The following is a 27,480-nucleotide window of genomic DNA, read 5'->3' as shown; positions in this document are numbered from 1 at the left end:
CCTCTTTTATTTAAGATTTAGATGTGAGAAAATATCCATAATTTCATCATATTATAACTATAATTGTATAGTATCATGTATTTAGTAACATATTTAATAAACTGAAATTTAAATGCTATTTATTTTATACATTCTAGTTTTCCAAAAGTAAACTTATTTAATTAAAACGCTGGGTTTCATTTATTGTCTTTAAATTAAGAAATATAACAAGTGGAAATGGAGGTGGGTAACAAAATATAGAAGCGTGGATAAGCTATGGAATCCATATAAGAAACGTTTTTCAAGTTAATAACTTCCGAATTTGAGACTTTTGTTAACACGAAATAAATTAATCCATGCAACTGAAATTTGAGTCAATAGCTTTAGATTTGTAGCAATTGAGAAGTAAAACATTGCTAAACCTGCCTACAATTTCCGAGGACTAGTCACATTCAAAATTACAACTCGATAGATCATCAATTTTACTTAATTAATTCAAATCAAAAATAAGTTTGGAATGAATAAACAAACTGCAGCTATACATATTAATATCTAATGGGTGGGTAAAATAAGAACAGATTTGCCTTCAGGATACGTTCACTTGAATATGAGAACAATTATATGGATCTGCTCTTTCCTGGCAAAGTCCACACTTTCGAAGATGGCAACAAAAAGCAACGAATTCATACAGCGATTTGAAATCAATCCCTCGTTTAACCAATATGTCTTCTTATCGCTACAGCTCTATCTTCAGTAGTCTTTGTTCCCCTTCCTGCTTTTAGAAAGTTCTCTCTCAATCAAACTTCACAGCTTTACTCGTATCTTGTTGCTTTGTTGGTTCAGCTGGGAAGTATTTTATGCCAACTAGATCACCCACTCTGCTAATGACCTATGAAAGAACAATCACAGCAAATTACCACACAACATATCAAGGAGGTAGCAATTTTAAGCAAAATCCTAAAAGCATATCTATACGAACAAAATAAAACATGCATATTAACCCTTCACATCTTACACAAGCAGGGGAGATGAAAACGGGAATTTATTTTGAATTGCTGTTAGAATAGAAAATATTCATTTTCTGACAATGGTAAAGAATATTGATTTAGGATTGATAGACGTAGGCAATCTTGACGCCAAAAAGCAGAGGCTATTTTAAGGATTTAAACCCGTAATCTCCAGGTCACAAAGGCAGCGACCTCACGATTGCACTAAGCCTCATTCTGATCACTCGTGTATTTTTCAAAATGAAAACAATTGAATCAAAATCCAAATACACACCTGCAAGGCTTTGATAAGATCTTCCCTTGAATGGGCAGCAGATATGCATATACGTGCTCTAGCCAGTAGCAGTGGGGTTGCAGGAAATGCCACTGTCACAACAGCAACCTGGATTCAAAAATTTCAAACATCAATTAACATATTCATTCTTATCCATGATATAGGGTATAAACAGGGGGCATAAATAGTTGGATATTTATGTTCTTACATTCTGCTTGAGGCACTCCCTTGAGAATGCAGGGATTTTGGCTGGGTTGTAAAGCATGATTGGCATTACTGGAGAATCATTATCCCCAAGAACCTCAAATCCCATCTTCTGCAGTTCTGACCTGAAAAAGTTGCTATTCTCTCGAATTTGTGCTAATTTCTGGGCCCCTGTATGGAAACATCTTACTTCAATTCATGGTAAACAGAGTAGATGAACATTATTTGGATTGATGCTAGCCAAAAGAACCTCTATTGGAACCATCCTCTCCGAGAATAACTTTAAGGGAAGATATTATTTGTTGTGCGGCTGGTGGTGAAATTGAAGTTGCATAAAGATGAGCAGGGCAGGCGTGCTTCAAGTATTGGACAAGGTCCTTGCAGAAAATACAGAAGTTCAGCATGAGAAAGTGATTGAAACATCCTAATAATAAAATACATAAAATCCATGATGCGAACTTTTAGAGGCCAACATGAAGTACAAAATCAGAAAAGATCAATTTTCACATGTAAAGAAAAAAATTCCAGAAGTACTCCAACAGCACATGTATACAGAAATATTAAATAAATGCAGTAGTACTTGTATGAAACCAATTCAATTAAGGTTATGTAAAGAACGGAAAGCCCACTTTGCAGATTTAAGAAAGACAGCGTAGAAGGGGAACTTCACCAAAGAAATGAGTCCAGTAGTTGATAAGGAGGAAAGTCTAAATAACAAGCAGGACATCATCCAATCCAATCCAGGAGAGGAGAAAGGACCTGGTTCTCAAATCCCAATTCATGGCATAAAAAAATATCCCCTTCTCAACCTTCCCCTAAATTTTGTCTCATCTGTCCCGAGTTTGGAGGATTATACCAACCATGATTGTCGGTTGCATGTATCACCCAAGCCTCCCCATAACTTCCTCATCAACTACTCAGTTACCCTAGCCCCGAAAAATTATGCCTTTTGCTGTTGTAGTATTCAATATTAGAAGTTTTCGTTAAGTATGTTCAATTTTATGTTATTTCTATTTAGTCACTTTTATTAATGCTGTTTCCCAATATGCTTGGGTATGTTCTCTTCATCTTTTATGGTTTCTCAAATGAAATGCAAAATCAGTTTAGCCTTTCAATTAAAATTTTGCACACTGATAATGGATACAGGAATAAAGCATACAGGAGCCTTATCGCAGTGGTTCGGGAAGGATACGGCAGCTGGAAGGCGGCGCACGAGGCCCACGTGCTATACAGGGTTGGCCGTCGCTCAAGGGACACTCCAAATCTGGTGGTCGCCGGTTGAAAACAGTGATGGCAGTGGATGATGGTGAACAGCCCGGTGGATGACGATGAACAGCAACGAGCAGCTGTGGACAGCAGGGAACAGCAACAGTCAATGGCGAGCAGCGGTAAACAACTTTGGTCAGCAGTAGACAGCTGTGGACGGCAGCAAACAATTGCAAACAGTGGCGGACAGCAGCCAGCAATGCCAGACAGAAACAAACTGATGACTCTTTTACTAAACAGATACGTGACAAGCCACAGAAACCAGCAGAGTGGGTCCCGCTCTGATACCAAGTTAAGATTAAAATGAAGAATATTTAGAGTGAATTTGAGTGTATTTTCCCTCTCTTAGGTTCTCATATTTATAGTAGTTTGGGATACATTAGATACAATGGATGAGAGGAGAGAAGAGAACTACAGAAGATACTCCTAGGAACTAGATCTAAAGTATGATCCTTGGTACTAGTTCCAACACACAATACAGTAAATCCTATTTAAGACTATTTATTCTAACACTGATGAACTTGCTAGAATTGGATGTCCTGTCAAGCATGATGAAAATGTTGATGTCATTCTTGAGGATCTTCCCCAAGAATATGCTCCGGTTATTTCATTGAAAGCAAGTTTGAAAAACCTCCAATAACAAAAGCTTGTGGTCGTGGTCATGATGGAAAATTTGCCAACTCAATGTCAAATTTGTAAAGCTCACACTACAAATATCTTTTTCTACCGTGCTGATCATCCTATTAACCAAATGAGTGTCTGGCTCTATATGATCCAGCAACACATCAGCCGCTGCAGTATTCTGACTAGTGGCACCCACCAACCCAATCAAACATATGGGTCAGTCATTCTACTACAAGATCTCAAAATCATTCTCATCAAGTCGTCCCAAGTGCTATGGTGACTAATTCTTTAGCACAAGAAAATGGAAATTCAAATTGGATACAATATTCAGGAGCCTCCTTTCATGTGATAGGAAACTCTCAAAATATTCAGCAGTTCAATCACTTTTAAGGGTCTGATCAAGGTGATGGTCTGAAAGTTTTTTGTTCTAGTTCTTCATCTTTCAAGAACCCTACTAATCCTAACTTCTCTCTTTACTTACACAATTTATTTAATGTCCCTTCAATTATAAAAAATTTGCTCAGTGTTAGTTTGCTCTTGATAATGGTGTTTATTTTTTGAGTTTTTTCCTCACTATTGTATTGTTAAATCTCAGACAGCCAATGATGTCCTTCTTTGGGGCATTGTTGAAACTAACAGTCTATACTCCTTCCCAAATCCAGCATTCAAGACTAGTCATTTCCAACCGTCTCAAAGATTCCCTATTTTTACACTACTACAGTACATTTGTTAATTCTGAATATGTTGTATCAACAGTTTCAGAATCTGCAACTTGTGGCAAGCTAGATTAGGTCATCCAAATGTTCATGTGTCAAAAATTATAATAACTCTTTGAAAAATCCTTCCATCTAATAATAATGTGGATATTTTTTTCATCTTGCAGTGTTAAAGTCTCAAAGACTTCCTTCCTCTCCTTCTGAAACCATGTATAATTATCCTTTTGAGTAGATCTTTAGTGATCTTTGGGGTCCTTCCCATATTCTGATAGAGTATTAAAGGTGTATGTGAGAAGAAATAAAAACTGAGTTAGTCAGTTGAGTTAGTCAGTTAGAAAAGTATGGTTGTTAGTGGGTTATTGGGGAATGGAATTCTGTTTTTAGGAAGAGTATAAAATAAGAAGGGGGGTAGTGTTGTAAAGGGGGTGATTCTTCTGACTTTTGTAGTGTAAACAGGAATCCTGACAGATCCTGTGAGGGGGAATTGTTGTCTTGCCTGGACGAGTTCTTTTGAGAGAATAATAAAAGTTCTTTTCTGTTTCTGTTCTGTGGTTGGTGTGGGTGTGTTCTGCACGAGTGGCTTGGGTTTCTAGCTCTAAGAAACCTAACAATTGGTCCGACCTGCCGGATCCAAGGGCCTGTTATCATGGAGGGAAGAGCTGCTGCGTTGGAAAGGTGGACCAGCGAGAATGGGAAGATTATCTTGGAGATGCAAGAAAATCTTCACAAAATCAGAAATATGATCAAGAATAGCAAGAAACCAGAAGAAGGGTCTGAAAAGAGTTCCGAAAATGGGGAGAACTCTGTTAACAACAGAAAAGGGGCCGTGAAGATGATCAGAAAGGAGGATTCTGATTCTGACAGTGAAGAAGAGGTCCAGAAGCAGTGGATGAAGAGGGTAGAATTGCCAACTTTTGAAGGCAGCGATCCTATGGGCTGGATTGCTAGAGCAGAAAAGTTTTTTGAGATTCAAAATATCTCTCCAAAAGAGAAATTACGCCTAGCGTTCATAAGTATGGAGGGCAACGCTAGTCATTGGTTTAGCATGGAGAGTTTTACCGAAGCTTTGAATAAAAGATTTGGAGGCAAGGATAGGAGTACAGTCTTTGAGAAATTGCAATCCATAAGGCAAAATGAGGGAGTAAAAGAGTATGTACAAGAATTTGAAAGGCTGGTGGCTCAAATTCCAGATTTATCAGAAGAACAACTATTGGGGTATTTTTTTGCAGGGTTACAAAGCAGGATCAGGAGTCAAGTAAAGCCACATGATCCAAGGGATTTAATGAGGGCAATGGAAATTTCTAGGGATGTGGAGGAGTCTCTGAATGAATCAGGGACAGGAAGAACAAACACCTATCGGACCCCATCAGCAGACCCCAGATTTCAGAGACGTCGGGTGTGGTCTCAAGAACTGAGACTTTTAAAGGTGTTGGAAATTCTCAGTCTTCTTCCAACAATATGAGTACAGCAAGGAAAGAAGGAGGGGGAACATCGTCTATGGGTTCTAGGACAGGAGGAAATCCAACAACAGGAGGGAGTAAAAACAGGGTAGTCAGAAACTTGCCTTACCCAGAGTACCTAAAGAGAAGGGAAGAAGGAAGATGTTTTCATTGTGGAGGAGCTTTTGGGCCAGGCCATCGCTGCCCAGAAAAAAGTCTGAGAGTAGTAATACTAGCAGAAGATGAGGAGGACAGTGAGGGCAGAGAGGAGGATGGAGGAAAGGAGAAAATTGGAGTGTTGGAAAACAAAAGAATGGAGCTATCTCTATTTTCAGCTGGGAGTTTAACGCAAAGTAATACCATGAAATTGCAAGGAGATATCAATGGGCGAAAAGTATTAATTTTAATTGATAGTGGGGCGAGTCATAATTTTGTCTCAACACAATTAGTGATAGAATTGGGGTTAATGGTAGAAGATACCCCTCCTTACTATGTCAGATTAGGGGATAGACACAAGAAGCAAACACAGGGGTGTTGCAGAGGTGTGGAAGTTAATTTGGAGAATCATATTGTTAAAGAGACATTTTTCCTGTTTGAGTTAGGAGGAGTAGACGTGATTTTGGGACTGGAATGACTAGCATCTTTAGGAGAAGTTAAGGTAAATTGGAACACCTTAACCATGAGTTTTAATGTGGCTGGAAAAGTGGTGCACATTCGAGGAGATCCCACTCTAACAAAAAGAATAGTGACACCGCAAGCCCTGTTGAAGGAAAGTGAAATTGAAGCAGTCTCCTTAGTGTGGGAGTTGGGCCTAACCAGTCACGAGGAAGAAGGAGAAGTGGGGAAAAGATTATCAGCCAGGCAACAGGAGGAATTGGAGGAGGTTTTGCAAGAACATAAGACCATTTTTCAAGAAAAACTAGAGCTGCCACCAAGGAGGGAGATTGATCACAAAATGCCTATCAAAGTAGGTGAAAACCCAGTCAATGTGAGGCCTTATAGGTACCCTCACCTGCTGAAATCTGAGATCATCAGGCCCAGCAACAGCCCCTATTCCAGCCCAGTCATCTTAGTAAAGAAAAAGGATGGGAGTTGGAGGTTTTGCATAGACTATAGAGCCTTGAATAAGGTTATCGTGGCTGATAAATTTCCGATACTCGTGATAGAAGAGTTATTAGATGAACTACATGGTGCTACCTATTTCTCCAAGGTTGATTTGAAGGCAGGTTATCATCAAATCAGAATGTATGAAAGGGATATACAGAAAACAGCTTTCTGCACACATCAGGGCCACTACGAGTTCTTGGTCATGCCCTTTGGGCTAACCAACGCGGCAGCAACCTTCCAATGTGCCATGAACACAGTTTTGCAGCCATATTTAAGGAAATTCGTGTTGGTGTTCTTTGACGACATCTTAATTTACAGCCAGTCGTGGGAAGATCACATGGATCACTTAAAACAGGTGTTACACACACTGCAGCAGCAAAGGTTCTTTGCAAATAAGTGAGTTTGGGAGACAAGAGGTGAAATATTTGGGTCACGTAATCTCTAAAATAGGGGTAGAGATGGATCAAGACAAGCTGGCAGCAATTCATCAGTGGCCTTTGCCAAAAAATCTTAAAGCTTTGAGGGGTTTTCTTGGGTTAACTAGGTATTATAGGAGATTCATCCGGGACTATGGAAAGGTAGCAAAACCATAAACAGGTCTATTAAAGAAGGGATGTTTCTGCTGGAATGAAGAAAGCACTAAGGCAATGGATGCCCTAAAGTAGGCTATAACCACAACCCCTGTTCTAAAGCTACCAGACTTCAGCCAACCTTTTTCCATTGAGTGTGATGCATCAAGCAGCGAGTTGGGAGCTGTGCTAACACAGGACAAACGTCCTATTGCATTCTTCACCAAAGGCTTATCTGACACTTCTTTAACCAAGTCCATTTATGAGAAGGAGTTGATGGCTTTAGTTTTAGCCATCCAGCATTGGAGACCTTATTTATTGCGCAAAAATTTATAGTATATACAGACCAAAGGAGTCTAAGGTACTTGTTAGAACAGCGCATCACCACACAAAACCAGCAGAATTGGCTGGCCAAATTGATGGGATATGAATTTGATATTGTTTATAAAATTGGGGCATCCAACAAGTAGTTGATGCCCTCTCTCGAAGGGGGGAGAACGAGGAGGATGAAAAAGAGTTGACTTTAATGTCCATACCATTCTGGCAAGACTTCCAGAAGATATTGGAAGAAGTGGAAGGGGATGCAGAATTGCAGAAGATCATAAAAGGGCTGAGAGAGAATCCTGGGAGGCATGGGCAATATACCTTAGAACATGGCAGACTTCATCATAAAGGCAGGCTTGTTCTATCAGCCAACTATGCTTGGATTCCAAGACTGTTGGCTGAATACCATACCACGTCTATAGGAGGTCACTCAGGGGTGTTTAGAACTTATAGGAGGGTGAGTCAATCACTATACTGGATTGGAATGAAGAAGATGGTGACAGATTTTGTGGCTGCTTGTTTAGTGTGTCAAAAACACAAGTACCTAGCCTCTTCACCATAAAGGTTGCTACAACCTTTACCCATACCCAATGCAGTATGGGAGGACATTAGTATGGACTTCATTGTCAGGCTACCAAAATCTAATGGGTATGATTCAGTTTTGGTGGTGGTGGATAGATTAAGTAAATATGGGCCGATTAAACACCCATATTCAGCCAAAAGCATAACAGAGGTGTTTGCCAAAGAAATAGTGAGACTACATGGGATTCCTGCATCTATTGTTAGTGACAGAGACCCCACATTTTTAAGTCTCTTCTGGAAGGAGTTGTTTAGGGTGCAAGGAACACAGCTAAACATGAGCACTGCATACCATCCTGAGTCAGATGGCCAAACTGAGGTCTTAAATAGAACCTTAGAAACCTATTTGAGGTGCTTTAGCTCAGAACAACCCAAGTCTTGGTCTCACTTCCTCTCATGGGCTGAATACTGGTATAACACCAGTTTTCATGGAGCAGCCCAAAAATCTCCTTTTGAGATAGTTTATGGCAGACCACCTCCTTCCATCAAGAGATGAAGCCTTGAGCCAACTCAAGTTCCACCTCACAAGAGCCCAAGAGCATATGTCTAAATATGCGAATAAACACAAGAAACAATCCTCCATCCAAGTAGGGGACTGGGTTTTTCTGAAAATTCGCCCCCATAGACAGGTCTCAATGCCAACCAGACTGCACCCAAAGCTATCTACTAGATATTATGGTCCTTTTTTGGTGCTGAAACAGGTAGGACCAGTAGCCTTTGGACTACAATTTCCAGACACTGCCAGGATCCACCCAGTGTTTCATGTTTCACGATTAAAGAAGGCAGTAGGCACTCATCAAGTTGAGAAAGACCTTCCAGAAGAATTGCAAGGCAGGACCTCTAATTGGTTCCCAAAGAAGATATTGGATAACAGATTGGGACCTCTACCAGGGACGGAAGATGCAAGACCACAAGTCCTGATTCAGTGGAAGGATAAAGGGGTAGAAGCAACTAGTTGGGAAGATGTCACAACTATCCAACAGCAGTTCCCTGACTTCAACCTTGAGGACAAGGTTGTTCAGCCAGGGGGGAGTAATGATAGAGTATTAAAGGTGTATGTGAGAAGAAATAAAAACTGAGTTAGTCAGTTAGAAAAGTATGGTTGTTAGTGGGTTGTTGGGGAATGGAATTCTGTTTTTAGGAAGAGTATAAATAAGAAGGGGGTAGTGTTGTAAAGGGGGTGATTCTTTTGACTTTTGTAGTGTAAACAGGAATCCTGACAGATCCTGTGAGGGGGAATCGTTGTGTTCCCTGGACGAGTTCTTTTGAGAGAATAATAAAAGTTCTTTTCTGTTTTTGTTCTGCACGAGTGACTTGGGTTTCTAGCTCTAAGAAACCTAACATATTCCTTCTACCAATGGATATTTGTATTGCGTCTTTTGTTGATGTGTTTTTAAGATTTACGTGACTTTATCCTCTAAAACATAAATCTAAAGCTCTTATTGTTTTTCAGAATTTTATGTCCACGGTTGAACTTCAGTTTCATACCAAAATTGAAAGTATACAAACTGATTGGGGAGGTGAATTCAGATCTTTTACATCTTTTCTTGCCACTAATGGTATTACACATACTTATTTGTCCTCATTCGACCAAAATGTTGTTGAAAGAAAACATAGGCACATCACTGAGTTGGGGTTAACCTAACTGAATCCTGCTTCTCTTCCTCAAAAGTGTTGGGACTTTGCCTTTCAAACTGTTTTCTACCTAATCAATAGATTGGCCACTGCATCATTATAATTTTATGTTCCCTATAATGTCTTGTATAAATTGTCTCCTAACTACAGTTTTTTGGAGGTGATTAGTTGTGCTTGCTTTTCTCTCCTTAGACCATATGACAACAATGTGTTTTTCTAAGCTATTCCACATCTCATTAGAGATATTTGTGTTTGTCCAAACCTAGTCGCATTTACACATCTAAAGATGTTCTTTTTAATGAGATTGGTTCACCTATTCTAATTTGTTTCCTGACATTGTTGCTTCTGTTCCTAACACTGCTCAGTATTTCAGCCTTACTCCTAATCTCTCCCCTCAGACTAAACTTTTGTTTGTTCACTCAAAGTCTAACCATACTGACAATATATCTCACACTCAGTATTCAATTGTCTCTGCTACTGCCTACCTACTGCTATTGTACCTACTGAGTTTGAGTCTCTGTCTAGGCTTCCTAATACTTATCTTATACGAAATAGATCTAGATCAGGTATTCATAATCCTAGACTTCATCCTTCGTTGTTTATGTACAATAAAAGAACATTCCAGTGTTACACACTATGAAAAATTCAAATTGGGTTTCTGCTATGAAACAGGAATATTGCTCTTATTCGCAACAACATTTGGGATCTGGTTTCTTTACCTCCTGGGAGGAAAGCAGTTGGTTGTAAATGGCTTTTTCATGTAAAAGAAAATGTTGTTGGAACAGTTAATAAATATAAAGCCAGATTGATTGCCAAGGGGTTCAATCAAGTTCATGGGTTTGATTTTCATGAAACTTGTTCTCCTGCTATCAAACCTATTACCATAAGAATTATTTTAACAGTTGCTTTAACCAATCGATGGGATTTGTTTCATTGGATATTAATAATGCCTTTCTCAATGGCACTAATGACATAACTGTGTATATGATTCAACCTCCTGGATTTGAGGTCTCAGATAAATCTCTCGTCTGCAGACTTAATAAAGCCATCTATGGCCTCAAACAAGACCCTGGACAGTGGTTTAACAATCTTAAAACAACACTTCCAGCTTGGTTTTTGGTCCAGCAAGTGCGATCCTTCTTTATTTACCTAACAGCAAAATTCTCAAACTGTCCACATACTGGTTTATGTTGATAATATCATCATCAGTGGAACATCTATCCTTATTCAGCAGCTCACTCACAAACTGAACTCCAATTTTTCTCCCAAGCAGCTCGGTAAACTTGATTACATTTTGTGAATAGAAATCAACTATTGTTTAGACAAAACTGTTGTGATGACTCAGTAAATATAATAGAGATCGTTTGCATAAAAATATGATGATAGAAGCTCTACCATCACCCATGGTCTCATCCTGCAAACTATCCCTCCTACCTGCTTTTGGATTATGCATTTACCTGGTCATCTACACTAATGAAACTGCCATTGCTGGAGTTGACTTTAACAATATCCGCCATACTAAAATAAATCTCATCTCCAAAGTCATGTTCAAACATAAGAGCCAAGTCCACTCAAATATATTTTGCCAATTGAAGTAACCTAATCCTCATCTAGCATTATCATTTCCGTACATTAGGCTCGATTGTAGTCCTAGTGATACCTCAATGGATCCCAAAGTGAAGCTTCTAGCGGGTTGGGGAGAGCCATTGAAAGAAGTTACCATTTTCTTATGGGTTGACTTAAGGATCTAACACTGACAAGATAAAAATATCACATTTGTGATTAGCAGTGAATGAACTCTTGAATGCCCCCATGACAATCATTGGGATGTTGTAAAACACATCCTTTAATACATTAAGAACCCACCAAGTTGAAAACTACTATATGAAGACAAGCAATGCCAAAATCTTTTTTACTATAATGTTGATGGTCATCAACATTAATTAGGAAATCCACTTTTAGGTATTATGCTTTTATTCGAGGAATCTCAAGGAGGAGTGAGAAGCAGAAAATAGTTGTTAGATTCAACGCCAAAGTTGTATATCTTGTTATGGCAGTAGATGCATACGAAATTACATGACTTACAACTTCGAGACACTCAAGATACTAGATGTGCAACGATCAAATCTCTCCGTATTGCATCAAATCCAACCTGATGAGCAAACTAAACTCCAAGATTGATTATCTGATAGGTTTGATACAGTTTACAAAAGAAGGAAAAGAGAATGTAGTTAGGACAGTTGTAATTACATAACTGCAACAGACTATTATAAATAGACTGTTTCTAGGTGTGGGAGGGTTATGTGGTTGTTTTCTTGGTGTTTTGGTGGAAAATGGTTGTGGAGAGTGAGGTCTCTCGAAATACCTCAGCTGTATTGATTATTCTTGTCTATTTCCCTACTACATTGGTAAGGAATAGACCTTCTTGAAATAAAAGTATCCCTTTTCTGTACAGTTCTAAATACTGGTCTATCACTATCACAAAATCCGAGGCTCTCATGCTGACAATTTGATGTTAGTCAAATTCATATCACAACATTTGCAACAAGCTTGATTCATACAACATCTATGCTCAAATTGAAGGTGAGTATTAAAGATCTAATTCTATCTTTATGTAAATGGGGGAATGTCATATTTCATAGCTGAAAGTTAGGGATTTTGTCCATTATTTGTTTACTTGATAGTAGCATTATTGATTAAAAATAAAGCAATGTATGAGTGGTGTAAACCAACATTTTCAGCAAACATAATAAAGATAGAAGAATATAATATAGTGGTTTTTAAAATGTTTGATAGGAAAGAAAATCTGAAACCTAATGTCTAATTTATCAACTTAGTGCCTCAATTAAAAGCACTAAGTTTGGAGTCTAAAATTTAACAAAGTACCTTAGATCCAGCAATATATCCTCCACATGATCCAAAAGATTTGGTGAATGTTCCCATCATAATGTCAACATCAGCAGTATCCACACCCAATAGCTCACAAACACCTCTTCCTGTCTTGCCCACAGCTCCAATGCTGTGTGCTTCGTCCAAATATGTGTAGGCCTATAAAGCAATGGAAAAAACGGAAAGTGACAAATGAACAAAAGTAACAATGAAAATAAAAAGTCACCAATAAAAGCTTTTCCAAAATCCCTCTAAATGTCTTCTAAGAGAAAAGGTGTGTTAAACGAAGGAAAACCTACAATAATGCAGGCTCTTCTTCCCTTCTCTGAACTACACTTCTAAGGAAAAAAGTAGCAGCATGAAGGGTTGTAATGAAAAAAATCATAGGAAAGTAGGATCTTGTTTCCTTTACATGGCATGCCCATTTGGGTCAATAGCTTAAATCAATTTAAATGGAATAAAATGTTCCTAGGCATAAAGCATTTAGAACATTCCATTCAGAAATTTTGCTGGTAGCCTTGTCTGTGTAGACTTTCCACAAAAGGGGATCTTAAATTCAATATTAAATAACAGCCCCATATAAAATAGAAAATGAAAAAATACACATCAAAAGCAGGTAAAAATAAAAGAAATACAACTTATATATTATATTAGAGATACCATAATAACCAACCTTATATTTTTTACATATAGCTATGATCTCTGGAAGTTTGCAAAGCTCTCCTTCCATGCTGTATATCCCCTCTACAATAACCATTATTTTCTTCCAAGGTCTATGTGTCCTTGGCTGTCCCTCAGCAATTTGTTCTCTTAACACTTCTTCTAGATGAGATGGCACTGTAGGTAAAAGTGAATAGATAATGCTGTGATCTTAGTGAGCACACCATATTAACACAAACAGAGAGAAACTAAAAAATAACTCAGCAGTTAACCAAGTGCTCAAACTACATGTAAACATAATTAATCGTAAGCTAGTTAAGTTACCCTTTCTGTTCAATTCTGTTAGCATAAAAGAGGTCACTGAAATTTAACTATCCAATACATATTTAGGATGAATCCCAAACCACAACTTAAAATAAAGTTCTTTCCTTTTGTAACAGTGTCTGAAATTGAAAAGCTAGTGACTCCAGGACTAACTCAGCTTATTTTAGTATACAGCAAAGAACTATACTCACCGTTGTGTTGAAAAACACGAATAGTTGCTCCTGATCCTCGTGCACCATTAACAATTGAGTTGTGGTTCAACGAATCACTAATAATCAGACTTCCCTGTGAAAGAAAGTTATTACAATGAATAACCATTAAGTATCTCAAAATGGTAAAATCACAAAATTTCACAAACCTTCCCCATCAAGACTGGAAGAATAGCAGAGTTTGTCACGTAGCCCATACCAAAAACTATAGCAGCTGGTTTTCTAACAAAGTTTGCAACACACTCCTCCAGTTCATTGTGAAGGTCAGTCGTCCCTATTGAAGAAGCCACATTCAATGGAGCATAATAAGACACATGTAAAGACAAGCAACCAAAATCACACTTTGACAGCTAAAATACAAAGATAATACCTACCTCCATCCACACGAGTACTGCAAGTGCTTGGAGAGTACTTCTTCAACGTTTCAACCACTCGAGGTGTGCAGTATTCGTCTGCTGCCGCAAAACCAAGATAGTTGTATGATCCCAAGTTAAGGCATCTACTTAGTTTATCAGTCCGTCTGCATTAGGAAAAATAGTTACAAAACAATAGGCAAATAAATTTCTAATGATAAATCTCTAAATTATAAGTTAAAAATTATATATTCAACCCGCTATTGTCTGTCTAGTGGAGGAATCTTGATAGTTTGCAACGGATCATAGATTAAACTTTGTTGCCGCCATTGTTTAAAGAAATCATATCTAAGAAAGCATACCCCCACCCCTCTCAAACATAAAAACATATTTATAGGCTTGAAAGGCCTGGAAATTAAACAGAGTGTTTTACTTCAGTGTCTTGTTGCTATCATTAGAGAAGCGTTCCACTACATCAAACCACGCATCAGGAGCACTTGCAATTGGTCTCCCAAAACAGTCCTGCGAAAAACCAAAAACCAAAACAAATACAGAAAGAAGAAATGCAGAACACTTAGCAAGTCATTATCATATATCCGAATTGCAATGTACTTTACATTGGGATTCGGCTAGTCACAAAACGCACCCAAACGACAAAAAAAAATTGACAGAACAAATAAACATTGAATGTTTGGAATACACACACGCATTTCCCTTGCTATTAAGGAAGCGAAAAGTGAAACAAAATAAAAACCTGAATGCGAAGATACAAACGGCGAATATAAAAATCTTCAAGCCCCAAGCAAATCGGTGCGTAACCCTGAGAGTCAACGCGTTGATATAATTACAAACTATTACAGTATAATAATGATTATAAATTTATGAAATGAAGCGAAAATGAAAAGTCAATGGGAGAAATGAAGAACCTGAAGATTGTTAGAGCTGCACCAGTCGAAGATTTTGCGGAAGAAATCCCTGAACTGGCCGAAGGCGAAGAGCAAGCCGTAGCTGAAGTAGGTGGTCAACGCGGTGAGATACGGAATCGCGATCATGGTGAGGGGACTTGGAGGGATCTGGATTCTGAGTTTGGAAACTCGTTTCGCGGTGCGGCGGCGATCGGAGATCCGAACCCGAGTCTCGCGAACCCGTGAGGGAGAGAACGAGGGAGAGAGAAACGGTGGTGTTGGAAGACGGAAAGTGTTGGGTTGGGGAAAGAGAATGTGTGGTGCTGTGTTGTATCGAGGAGTAGATGAAAAGGGACCATACAACGGAGGAAGGAAACAGAGAAAGGTCCACCTGGCGGCTAGACCAGCGTTCCCTCCCGCGGTTATGACTGGATTTTTCTTTTTTTCTTTTCTTGTTTGATTGGATCTTTGGTGGAAAGAAAAAAAGGTTTCATTCGAAGTTTTGGAAAGGATGTCGCTTTTTCTGCCAAGATAAATAATATGAACCTTTCTTAAAATAAGTAGATTTATGCATAAATTTCCTTTTAATATGAACGAATGATTTCTTAAAATTTTAGTTACAGATTCTGTTTTAATATTTTTTAAATTGAGCAATTTTACCTCGTTCTTAATATATTATTTGGTAATGAAAATAAAATATTAATAAATATGTAGAAAATGATGTATTCAAATTTATTTTCATACTCATTTGTTCCTAATTATATCTTATTAAATTAAGTATTATTTTATGCTAGTCTCTAAACACTTAAAATATAAAGTCTAATATGGTTATCCTTTACGTTAAAATACTTTTTTATCCCAATTTTTGTCAAATTTTTCTAAAGAAGTTCTAATTTTGGTTTTGTGTTCAAATAGGTTCCAATTTTGTTCAATTTGGTCCTTTTTTGCTAATACCGTTTAAATAATTAACGGCCATGAATGATGACTGTCACGTGTCACTTCGTGGTTTTTTTGAATGTTTTTTGAATATTTTTAATTTTTTTTAAATGTATACGTGTTAACCTAGTAGCGTGCCACGTGTCACTTCGTGGTTTTCTTGAATTTTTTTTTTTAATTTTTTTAAATGTTCACGTGTCAATCCAGTAGCGTGTCATATGTCAAAGTCAATGTTCTATATTCAATTTGGTCCCTATATTTGTTATTTTTGTTCAATTTATTCCCAAATTTTGTTAACATTAACCAATTTGGTCCCTATTGAAGATGTGACCAAATTTAATTTTTATATCAAAGTTATAATGATGTGAATTTTAATATATTATATAAAAATATTTAATAAAAATGTGAATTTTAATATAAAAATTAAATTTGGTTTCAATTTGAAAAGGCACCAAATTGGTTAATGTTAACAAAAATTGGGACTAAATTGAACAAAAATAACAAATATAGGACCAAATTGAATATAGAACATTGACTTTGACACGTGGCATGCTACTAGGTTGACACGTGGACATTTTAAAAAAAAATTTTAAAAATAAAAAAAACCACAAAGTGACACGTGGCACGCTTTTGGGTTGACACGTGTACATTTAAAAAAATCAAAATAATTCAAAATAATTCAAAATAAAATTCAAAAAAATTCAAAAAAACCACGAAGTGACACGTGGCAGTCACTGTTCATAGCTGTTAATGATTTAAATGGTGTTAGCAAAAAAGGACCTAATTGAACAAAATTCACGAAAATTGGGACCTATTTGAACATAAAACCAAAATTAGAACTTATTTGAAAAAACATGGCGAAAATAGGGACCAAAAAGGTATTTTAAGTTATCTTTTATTATATCTTTAATGTAAGGTTCTCTTAAATTATGCCTTAAAGTTTAAGGGCCTACCTTGGCCTGTTGGGCCTAAGACTGGCCCATAGGGTGTCCAAAACCCCTAAACCAACCTTAACCCTCTCATTTTACCACTTTTCAGAAAACACTTCCCTTTCCCCCTCTTAGATTTGCAGCAACGAACTCTGCTAGGGTTTGGTCCCAACCTAGGTCAAGCTAGCTCAACCCTTTTCTACTCCACGTAAGTTGTTTTTCAACTCATACTTTTTCTCCTATGGTTTGATTTTTGTGGTTCCAACTAGGGCTTATCGTAGTAACCTGTCTTTGCTATGGTGTCATTGTTTCCAGCTCACAAAATTGTTCTTGGAGTTGTGTGCCTTCTGCTTGTGCCTACACCCCTTCAAAGTAGCTTTCGTTAAGGTAAAGGAACCTAGGGTTCACGTGCTTTTTACTATATCTTGCCTGTTTTAGTTTTATTTTGTGTCCATATGAGTTAAGTGTTGTTTTGGTTGTATGAAATGCCTGGAAAATGTTGTTTGGTATGAAAAGTATGTTGATGCATGCTTGAACAGTGGCGAGATCTAATACTTTCACCCAAGCGAGCTTGCCTCGCTTAGGCGAGAATAACAGAACCTCACCATGGTTCCTGCTCGAACTTTCGCTCAAGCGGTGAGCTTTCGTTTTGAGCGAGGTACTATCTCGCTCAGGCGAGAGGGGCTCGCCTAAGCAAGAACTCGTGGGAGCCTGGTGTGTTTCGCTGCAATTGTAGCTCAAGCGAGGGGTGATCTCGCTTAGGGAAGGAAGGCTCGCCCAAGCAAGAACTCGCAGAATCCTATAGAGCTCTCTGTTGGCAGTCTCGCCTAAGCGAAGGGCTATAGCTTGAGCGAAAGACCCCTTTCACTTAAGCGAGGGTTTATGGCTTGAGCGAGACGGGTACAGGGATTTGCTCTATGGTTGTTCTTTCCTCTGTTTTTGGTTGATGGTCATATGTATGATTGAGTTACTTTATTAAAGCATACATTGGGTGAATATGTAACACCCCAACTAAAATTCGGTGCTACTAAATGTTCTTTACTTGTCTAATGTATCATTTACTTAAGGAAAAATTTATTTGTATTCAATTAATAAATACCAAACAAAAAAAATAATAATAATACATCACTCGAATGTATCATCTGTTAGACATACATGATATTTATGCGAATAAAATGTTAACATACATATAAGTGTTTGTAACAGATGTTTGTTTATACTTTTACAACCAACTAAAGGTACTTTTAGTTTGAAATACATCACAAACAAGTTACACCATATCAGTTGTAGCTTTAACATAATCCAAGGTTACAAGAAAAGTTAGGCTAAACAATCTCATTGTTACATGTTAGGTCTCCAATTTCTTCCTCTGAAAAATAAAGAAAGTAAGGGTGAGTCTTTCCCTTAACTCCAAAACTTCATCATAACATTTCAAAGTATGGTCATTTGAATAAACTTTCAATTGAATGAAACATTTTCACAAAAGTTTAAATCTCCATAATGTCATAACTAACCATGCAAAAAAATATCAAAATCAAATTAATCAATAAAATAATCATTTCCGTATGTTTTAAATTTAGGATATCAAAATCCTCATTATCAATCTTTTAATAATCATATTCGTATAATTCCGAGTTTCAACTCATCAATATATTCATCTCATATTCTTTCTTTATATACTTTGGGTTCCAAACACTGCCATTAGATTTTTTTTCTGAATCATAATGGTCTTACGCCAATATGGATAGTGCCAACAGGCTAAACGTTCTCACGGATACAACGTGTACGTTATTCCACCTTCCTGGTCTTAAAGTATAGTCAAGAGGACGGTCGAGAATAGAGTGTGAGGCCTGTGAATTTTCGAATACCCGGCTAATTGTATACGTCAATCCAGGGTATCTATATCACCACCCTCCATTCTCCTAGGTCTATCAGACCTTTCTCTGGACTCTATACCCAGTGTATCTCTGTACTATCCATACAGTCCTTTTTATTCTTTATTTCTGTACTTTAATTTACAATCATCCTTTCGCATTATCTTTATAATTCTTGAGACTTTCATAAAATTTTGGCAGCATAACAACTGCGTTTTTAATTTGTCACAATTTTCAAAATAGCAAAAACAACCAAGTTAAAAAGAATTTAAAATAAACAACCAAGCATAAATCATTCTTTCACAATAACTTTACAAAAAATTAATCAAAATAGTAATCATAATTAAAACATAATTTCCGTATAAAATTTTATAAGTAAAATAGCAAACTTGTTTTATTTGTAACTTTTTGTGTAAAACTCCAAATAAGATGATTCTTAAACCTAACCCTAGGTTTTCATACCCAAGGAATCCATTTTCAACTCAAAATTTCAAGATAATGTATAAAAATTTCAGAATCAAGAAGATAGATTGTATACTTAAAGAAAACTTGCTAAGATAAAGACTTAGAGATTTGAGATAGACCCCCCATACCTTGAAGATGCTAAATATACTCTAAGATGAAAATGAAGACCTCAAGATTCTGGATTTTCCTCTCCTACTTCAATTTTCTCCCAAGAGTTTATACCTTTCCTTCTCTATTGTTTTGGATTTTGTGAAGAAGATGTGTAAAGTGAAGTCCTATTTATAGGAAAAATCTTGGACAAAGGGATAAGGATGTATTGATGGTAAATTTATGAGATTCCTTAGTGAGGATAAGTTTATCTTGACCATATAGAGAAGCTTGGTCGAAATTCTCATTGTAGGAGACTTCATGGTAGTTGCAAGAAGACTTGTTGACTTTCTAGAAGACTTGTTTTCACTCCAAAGTGTAAAATTCATATCTCTTAATACACAGCTCTATTTGTAAATCCAAACGGTGAAACTAAAGACCTACGTCTGTAGAACAGGTCGAACAAATTGGAACTCCATCCAACGGTTAATAAAACTGGAATCAAATTTTTACTAAAATAACCCAAAACAGGACGTAACTGACGCTAGTTCAAACTGCAAGAATTATTTCTATCACCACAGACCTCTAAATACAAATCCAAACGGTCAAAATTTAGTGCTATGTCTTAATAACTCTGTATAAAAATTTCATCTTGATCCAACGGCTAAAGAAGTGGGAATAAAATATTTACTAAGGTAACTCAGAACTGGACAGCAGCTGGAGACCTTACTTTTACACTAAAGTGCGGAAGTAACTGCTCCTTGCATACACCTCCAATTCAAAATCTCACCGTCCATATTGAAGAACTATATTTTAAGAATGCTCTATAAAAATTTCAGCCTAATCCAATGGTTAATGAAACCTTAATCACACTTTTACTTGCACAACTCAAAATAAGAAGTTAGCACAAAAAAATAAATCATCTTTGACATTGTATAAAACCCTTTGTCAATTTACTTATGAAATCATAAAATTACTTCATTCTATATATTTAAACAAGAAAGTTAAATATAATTAATATAAAATAGAGGGTGTTACAGAATATGCATGTGTTAAATGGTTTATGGGCTGAAATTGATGTGTTAGTATGATCTTTCTTATGGAACCTGATTGGATGGTTGGTTATAAATATTGGCATGAGATTGGTATGCATGATAACTTTATGTTTGGTTGGTGAAACATGATTTTGGTACCATGACCCTCAAGGTGAGAGCTCATGGTGGTGCCTTATGGTCAGGACGTAATTCAATGAATCTCTTGGTGAGATCTCATGGTGGTGCCTCATAGTCAGGACATAATTCCATGACTCTTTTTGGTGGGAGCTCATGGTGGTGCCTCATGGTTAGGACGTAATTCCATGAAGGTTTCGTAGTGGTGCCTCATTATATAATTTAGTAAGGATTCGAGTAAGGACGACATCCTAGAACTCTAAAGAGTTAGTTAGTCTCACGTATAGCGTACTTACTCAAGTGGTGAGAGTAGTAGGAGGTCCTAGTTTTTGGCGGGATAATGGCCTTAGATGTTTGAAGGCTAACCTTGTGTGTGGTAGGGTGAAATCTATTGGCAATGGCTCTACAGAGCAGTAGAGGCCACCACAAGTGCAAGCATCCATTGAATCTGACTGATTATATGTATCCAGATAATTGAGTCTTAGAGTTTTAAATTGTCTGTTATCACATGTTTGGTTGATTTATGTATCTTTGACTTTTAAATTGTATGCTCAATTGTATGATAAAGCTTTTGCACTTTAGCTTACCATTTCTACTTGCTTGTGTGTTTTATGTGTGGTTTTCTCCTTTTTACGATGATCATCAATTTATTGATGTGAGCAAATATGGGAACCCCTAGTGGTCGTCAAGGTGATGGAAATTCCGCTGCGTAGCTTATTTTGGGTTAGATCTTCTTACTATGAGTCTTCTTTTAGGGTTGTGACCTATGTATTATCCTGCTCCTTGAGCATACTTTTTGGATACTATTAAACTTTTATCCCGTTTTGTAATGGCATCTTGGTGTGCCTTAGTTTTCCTTTCCAAGTATTTCGAATAATTGTAAGGAATGACATATGTGCTCCATGACTTTGATCCTTATATTATTTTGTCTGATGTTTCATCTAATTATGTTTATTTATTAAATGGGACGTTACATTTATGGTATCAGAGTGGTCGTTCCTTAGAGTCTGTGGACTTGTGTGCCTGTTTAGCTTTCATTGTGTCTTCCTAGCGTTGTTATCTAAGTTTCTTGTCTAATCAAGTCTGATTGATGGTTTTTCTGTGTGGCCAGTGAAATGGCACCTCCTCGTAGAAATCCTCAACCTCCTCATAGTGATGCACCAGATATTGCAAGGGCGATAGAGGCTATGGTGACAACCTTGACTCAACAAAGTAACAATATGATGCAACAACATGAGGTGTCGATGCAGCCAGGAAGCATTAATGGAGCAACAACAGCTGGTGATGTAGCAGATGGAGGCTGCGAGGGTGGTTGTTGAGGCTGCTCATAGACATCATGTGGAGGCCCTCTAACAATTGAAGGAGAACAAGACAGCTACCCCCGTCTATGGTCCTAAATCACGACCTCACCATCCAATAAAGTTCAATGGCAAGACCAATCCAGATGCCGGAGACCAGTGGTTGAAGGATATGGATAGGATCTTTGATGCAAAGATGTGCCTAGAAGATAGCAGGTTGGCCTTCTCGGTGTACATGCTCACAAGAGAGGCAGAACATTGGTGGATCAGCACGAAGTCCATCATGGAAGAGAGGCAGGAGTCGGTCACTTGGGAAGTCTTTTAGTGTGGAGGACCGCACTTGAGGAGTGTTTGCCCTCAAATGGTAGGTTTCAAGAGATGCAACAAATGTGACAAGGAAGGCCACTTCGGTAGGGATTGCCCCACTCTTGCGAGGGTAGTGGTGCGTACTCCAATTCAAACTCCGACTCAAAACCAGCAGAGGAGAGGCGGCAATAGGCCTCAGGTAACAAGCAGTGTATATAGGGATGACAAAATGGGTCAGACCAGCCCACTAGCTCGCCCAAAAAAGGGCGGGCCAGGTTGGAATTTCCAACCCGTCAACCCGCTGTAACTCGTCCCGCCTGGCCCGCTAGTTTAGCAGGCCAAAATGGGCCAGCCCGCCAACCTGTATTTTTTTTTAATTTTTTTATGTTTAAAATTAAAAATAATTAAAAAATATAACTATATAAATAAATTTATAAACAAAATTTTAATAAAAAGTTAAAAAAATAAAAAAATAAAAAAAGTTAAAAAAATAGAGATGGGCCAGCCCGCGAGCCCGTCAGTCCACTCGAAGACTGGACAAGTTACAGTTTTCGGCCCGTTTATTGATGGCGGGCCAGCCCGACCCGACCTGTTTTTGGCGGACTATAGGAGTAGAGGCAGCAGGCTCATGTAACCTTGTTATCCCTAAGTGTATATGCCATCACTAGAGTAGAGGCAGCAGGCTCATGTATCCTTGTTATGGGTCGTTGTATGATTGCTAGTGAACCTTTGTGTGTATTGTATGACTTTAGAGTGACACACTCATTTATGTCAGAAACTTGTGTGAAAAAGTTGGGTCTGTCGGTTTGTGAGTTACAATGTGATCTTGTGGTATCTACTCCGGCATTGGGTTTGGTCAGGACATCATCCTTATGTGCTAGGTGTCCAGTGGAGGTAGAGGGATGCGTATACAAAGTGAATATGATAAGCCTACCTGTACAAGAGTTGGAGGTGATCTTGGGGATGGATTGGCTCTCTGCCAATCACATTCTTATAGATTGTCGAAAGAAAAGATTGTTGTTTCCCAACGTAGAGGAGCCTGAGTTGTTATCGTCTCAAGGGATCATGAAGGAGATTCAAGGCAGCGCGTAGTGCTTCATTATATTCACACATCTAGATGTGGAGAAATAGGGAAGGATGACGGTTATACCCGTGGGGCACGAGTTTGAAGATGTATTTTCGGAGGAAGTGTCAGGGTTGCCTCCCAGTAGGGAAGTCAAGTTCTCTATTGACCTAGTACCAGGAACTGATCCAGTGTCGATGGCTCCATATCGTATGGCTCTGGCGGAGTTAATGAAACTCAAGAGTCATATTGGGGAATTATTGGGGAAACAATTTATATAGCCTAGTACTTCGCCTTGGGGAGCACCAATGTTGTTGGTGAAGAAGAAGGATAGGAGTTCACGTTTGTGTGTGGACTACAGGCAGTTGAACAAGATGACAATCAAGAATAAATACCCCCTTCTGAGGATAGATGATCTGATGGATCAGTTGCATTGAGTGTCAATAATCTCCAAGATAGATCTACAATCAGGGTATCACCAGATCTTGGTGAAAGCGGATGATATGTAGAAGACAACACTTAGATCCAGATATGGGCACTACGAGTACATGATTATGCCTTTTGGTGTGACCAATGCTCCAATTGTATTCATGGATTACATGAATAGGATCTTCAGGCTATTCTTAGATAAGTTAGTCGTAGTCTTCATAGATGACATACTCATCTATTCCAAGACTCAAGAGGAACAGATCGAGCACCCGATGCTAGTGCTTGGTATTTTGAGGGAAAAGTAGTTGTATGCTAAGTTGTCCAAGTGGGAGTTTTGGATGGGAGAGGTACAATTCTTGGGACATGTAATATCTGCTCAGGGCATAGCAGTGGATCCAACAAAAGTTGAGGCAGTAGTGAAATGGGTAAGTCCCAAGTCAGCAACAGAGATCAAAAGCTTCGTGGGTTTAGCTGCCTACTATAGGAGATTCATAGAAGGATTCTCCAAGATAGTGGCGCCTCTGACACAACTTACTAGGAAGGATCAATCATTTGCTTGGACTGATAGGTGTGAGGAAAGCTTTTAGGAGCTTAAGCAAAGGTTGACGAGTGCTCTAGTGTTAATGATCCCTAATGTTGGTAAACCCTTTGAGGTTTATTGTGATGCCTCTCATCTAAGTCTTGGTTGTGTGTTGATGCAGGAGAAGAAGGTGATGACATATGCTTCAAGGCAACTTAAGGTGCATGAGAAGAATTACCCCACTCATGACCTGGAGTTGGCAACTGTTGTGTTTGCCTTGAAGATCTAGAGGCACTATCTGTATGGTGCTCAATTTTGTGTGTTCAGTGATCATAAAAGTCTTAAGTATCTATTTGATCAAACGGAGTTGAACATGAGACAAAGAAGGTGGATGGAGTTCTCGAAGGACTATGATTTTGAACTTTTGTACCATCGAGGAAGGCAAATTTAGTGGCAGATGCCTTGAGTAGAAAGATGATGCATATTGCATACCTTATGATAAAAAAGATAGAGCTGCTAGAGAAATTTAGAGACATGAAGTTGTAGGTTGAGTTGGGATCGGAGTTCATTAGGTGTAGTAACCTGACTATATCTAGTGACTTCTTGAACTTAGTCAAGGAAAGACAGTTAGCGGATGCTAGTCTGGTAGGAGTGAGAGAATTGCTTGGATCAGATGAAGCGAAGGATTTTGCCTTGGGTAGTGATGGTGTACTGATATTCCAGGGTAAGGTGTCTGTACTTGATGATGTTGAGGTAAAAAAGCTGATCCTTGAGGAAGGACACAAAAGTCGTCTTAGTTTGCATCCTGACATGACTAAGATGTACCAAGATATCAAAGAGACCTTCTGGTGGCAAGGCATGAAGAAGGATATAACTCAATTTGTATCAGCCTATTTGACATGTCAGAAGGCGAAGGCTGAGCACCAAAGACATGGTGGAATCCTATAGCCTTTGGACATACCGATATGGAAATGGGATAGCATAGTTATGGACTTTGTGACCCATTTGATGCGAACCTTTAGAGGTCACGATACGATCTGGGTTGTAGTGGATCGATTAACCAAGAATGCTTATTTCTTGGCAATGAACCTGAGGATGTATATGGCCAAGTTGGCCCAACTGTACATTAAGGAAATAGTGAGGTTGCATGGGTGCCGTCGAGCATAGTTTCAGATAGAGATTCGCGGTTCACTTCCCGATTCTGACAAACTTTGCAGAGTGCTTTGGGTAGCAAATTGACTATGAGTTCAGCCTATCATCCCTAGATTAATGGCCAATCGGAGAGAACGATTCAATCGTTTGAAGATCTATTGAGGACATGCGTGCTGGATCATTTGGGAGCGTGGGATGAAATGTTACCTCTGATAGAGTTCACCTACAACAATAGTTTTAATGCAAGCATTGGCATGACACCATATGAAGCTCTTTATGGCAGGAAGTGTAGGACCCCTTTGTGTTGGTATGAAGATGGGGAAGCAGTGCTAAGTGGACCAGAGTTATTGGAACAAACTATAGAAAAGGTGAAAATGGTGAGAGATAGGATGTAAGCCTCTTAGAGTAGGCAAAAGGCCTATGCAGATCGAAGGAGGAGACCTTTAGAATTCGCGGCTGGAGATCATGTGTTCTTGAGGGTGACCCAAACCACGGGTGTAGGAAGGGCTCTCTGCTCAAGGAAGCTTTTCCCTAAGTTTCTTGGCCCATACCAAATCTCGAGGAGGATTGAGCCTTTGGCTTATGAGATTGCTCTGCCTCCTCAGTTGGCCAATCTCCATCTGGTATTCCATGTGTCACAATTGAGGAAATACGCATTTGACCCATCTCATGTATTAGAAGCCAAGGATGTACAGATTAGGGAGGATCTTACTATGAAAGTACAACCCGTTGCTTTGGAGGATAGCCGAGTTGAGGAACATCGGGGAAAACCAATCAGTCTTGTCAAAGTCATTTGGGACCGAAAGACAAGTGACTATACTTGGAAGCTAGAGGAGGATACTTGGTAAGTCTTAATTTTCGAGGTCGAAAATTTTTGTTGTTGGGAAGAATGTAAGGCCCACTTAAATTCTGCCGTAAAGTTTAAGGGCCTACCTTGGTCTGTTGGGCCTAAGGTTGGCCCATAGGAGCCCAAAACCCCTAAACTAGCCCTAACCCTCTCATTTTACCACTTTTCAGAAAATGCTTCCCTTTCACCCTCTTAGAGCTGCAACAACGAACTCTGTTAGGGTTTGGTTCCAACCTTGGTCAAGCTAGCTCAACCCTTTTCTATTCCACGTAAGTTGTTTTTCAACTCATACTCTTTCTCCTCTGGTTTGATTTTCGTGGTTCCAACTAGGGCTTACCGTAGTAACCTATCTTTGCTCTGGTGTCACTGTTTCTAGCTCACAAAACTGTTCTTGGAGCTGTGTGCCTTCTGTTTGTGCCTACATCCCTTCACAGTAGCTTCCGTTAAGGTAAGGGAAGCTAGGGTTCATATGCTTTTTACTATATCTTGTCTGTTTTAGTTTTATTTCATGTCCATATGAGTTGAGTGTTGTTTTGGTTGTATGAAATGACTAGAAAATGTTGTTTGGTATGGAAAGTATGTTGATGCGTGCTTGAACAATGGCGAGATCTAATACTTTCGCCCAAGTGAGCTTGCCTCGCCTAGGTGAGAATAACATAACCGCACCCTGGTTCTTGCTCGAACTCTAGCTCAAGCAGAGAGCTTTCGTTTTGAGCAAGGTATTATGTCGCTCAGGCGAGAGCGGCTCGCCTAAGCAAGAACTCGTGGGAGACTGGTGCATTTCGCTGCAATTGTAGCTCAGGCGAGGAACCTCACCTTTGGGCGAGGGGTGGTCTCGCCCAGGCGAGGAAGGCTCACCCATGCGAGCACTCGTGAAATCCTACAAAGCTCTCTATTGGCAGTCTCGCCTAAACGGAGGCCTATACCTTGAGCGAAAGACCCCTTTTGCCTGAGCGAGGGTCTACGACTTGAGTAAAACTGGTACATGATTTGCTCTATGGATGTTCTTTCCTCTGTTTTTGGTTGATGGTCATATGTATAATTGAGTTACTCTGTTAAAGAATGAATTGGGTGAATATGCATGTGTTAAATGGTTTATAGGCTAGAATTGATGTGTTAGTATGATCTTTCGTATGGAACCTAATTGGATGGTTGGTTATAAATATTGGCATGAGATTGGTATGCATGATAACTTTATGTTTGGTTGGTGAAACATGACTTTGGTATGGTTTAGGACGTAATTCCATGACCCTCTTGGTGAGAGCTCATGTTGGTGCCTCATGGTCAGGACGTAATTCCATGAATCTCTTGGTGAGATCTCGTGGTGGTGCCTCATGGTGAG

The 27,480-nt window shown here is 38.6% G+C and overlaps 1 protein-coding gene across 1 annotated transcript; it reads right to left on the bottom strand.

Annotated features, from left to right (window-relative positions):
- Positions 1-347: 347 nt before the first annotated feature.
- LOC114182659 (long chain base biosynthesis protein 2a) lies at positions 348-15,571 on the bottom strand. The gene is made up of 12 exons (XM_028069567.2): positions 15,085-15,571; positions 14,913-14,978; positions 14,592-14,680; positions 14,180-14,325; positions 13,955-14,079; positions 13,788-13,881; positions 13,286-13,449; positions 12,610-12,771; positions 1,715-1,841; positions 1,469-1,635; positions 1,261-1,368; positions 348-868 (listed from the first exon to the last, which is right to left on the bottom strand). The coding sequence occupies exons 1-12, from the start codon at positions 15,208-15,210 to the stop codon at positions 773-775; spliced, it is 1,470 nt and encodes a 489-aa protein (XP_027925368.1). The 5' UTR covers positions 15,211-15,571; the 3' UTR covers positions 348-772.
- Positions 15,572-27,480: the final 11,909 nt, after the last annotated feature.

Source organism: Vigna unguiculata, chromosome 4, assembly GCF_037176805.1.
Source record: "Vigna unguiculata cultivar grain cowpea cultivar isolate G323 ecotype 2 chromosome 4, ASM3717680v1, whole genome shotgun sequence".
Taxonomy (NCBI): domain Eukaryota; kingdom Viridiplantae; phylum Streptophyta; class Magnoliopsida; order Fabales; family Fabaceae; genus Vigna; species Vigna unguiculata.
Note: the sequence above shows the minus strand (reverse complement) of the source record. Positions and strands in the feature narration are given on the sequence as shown.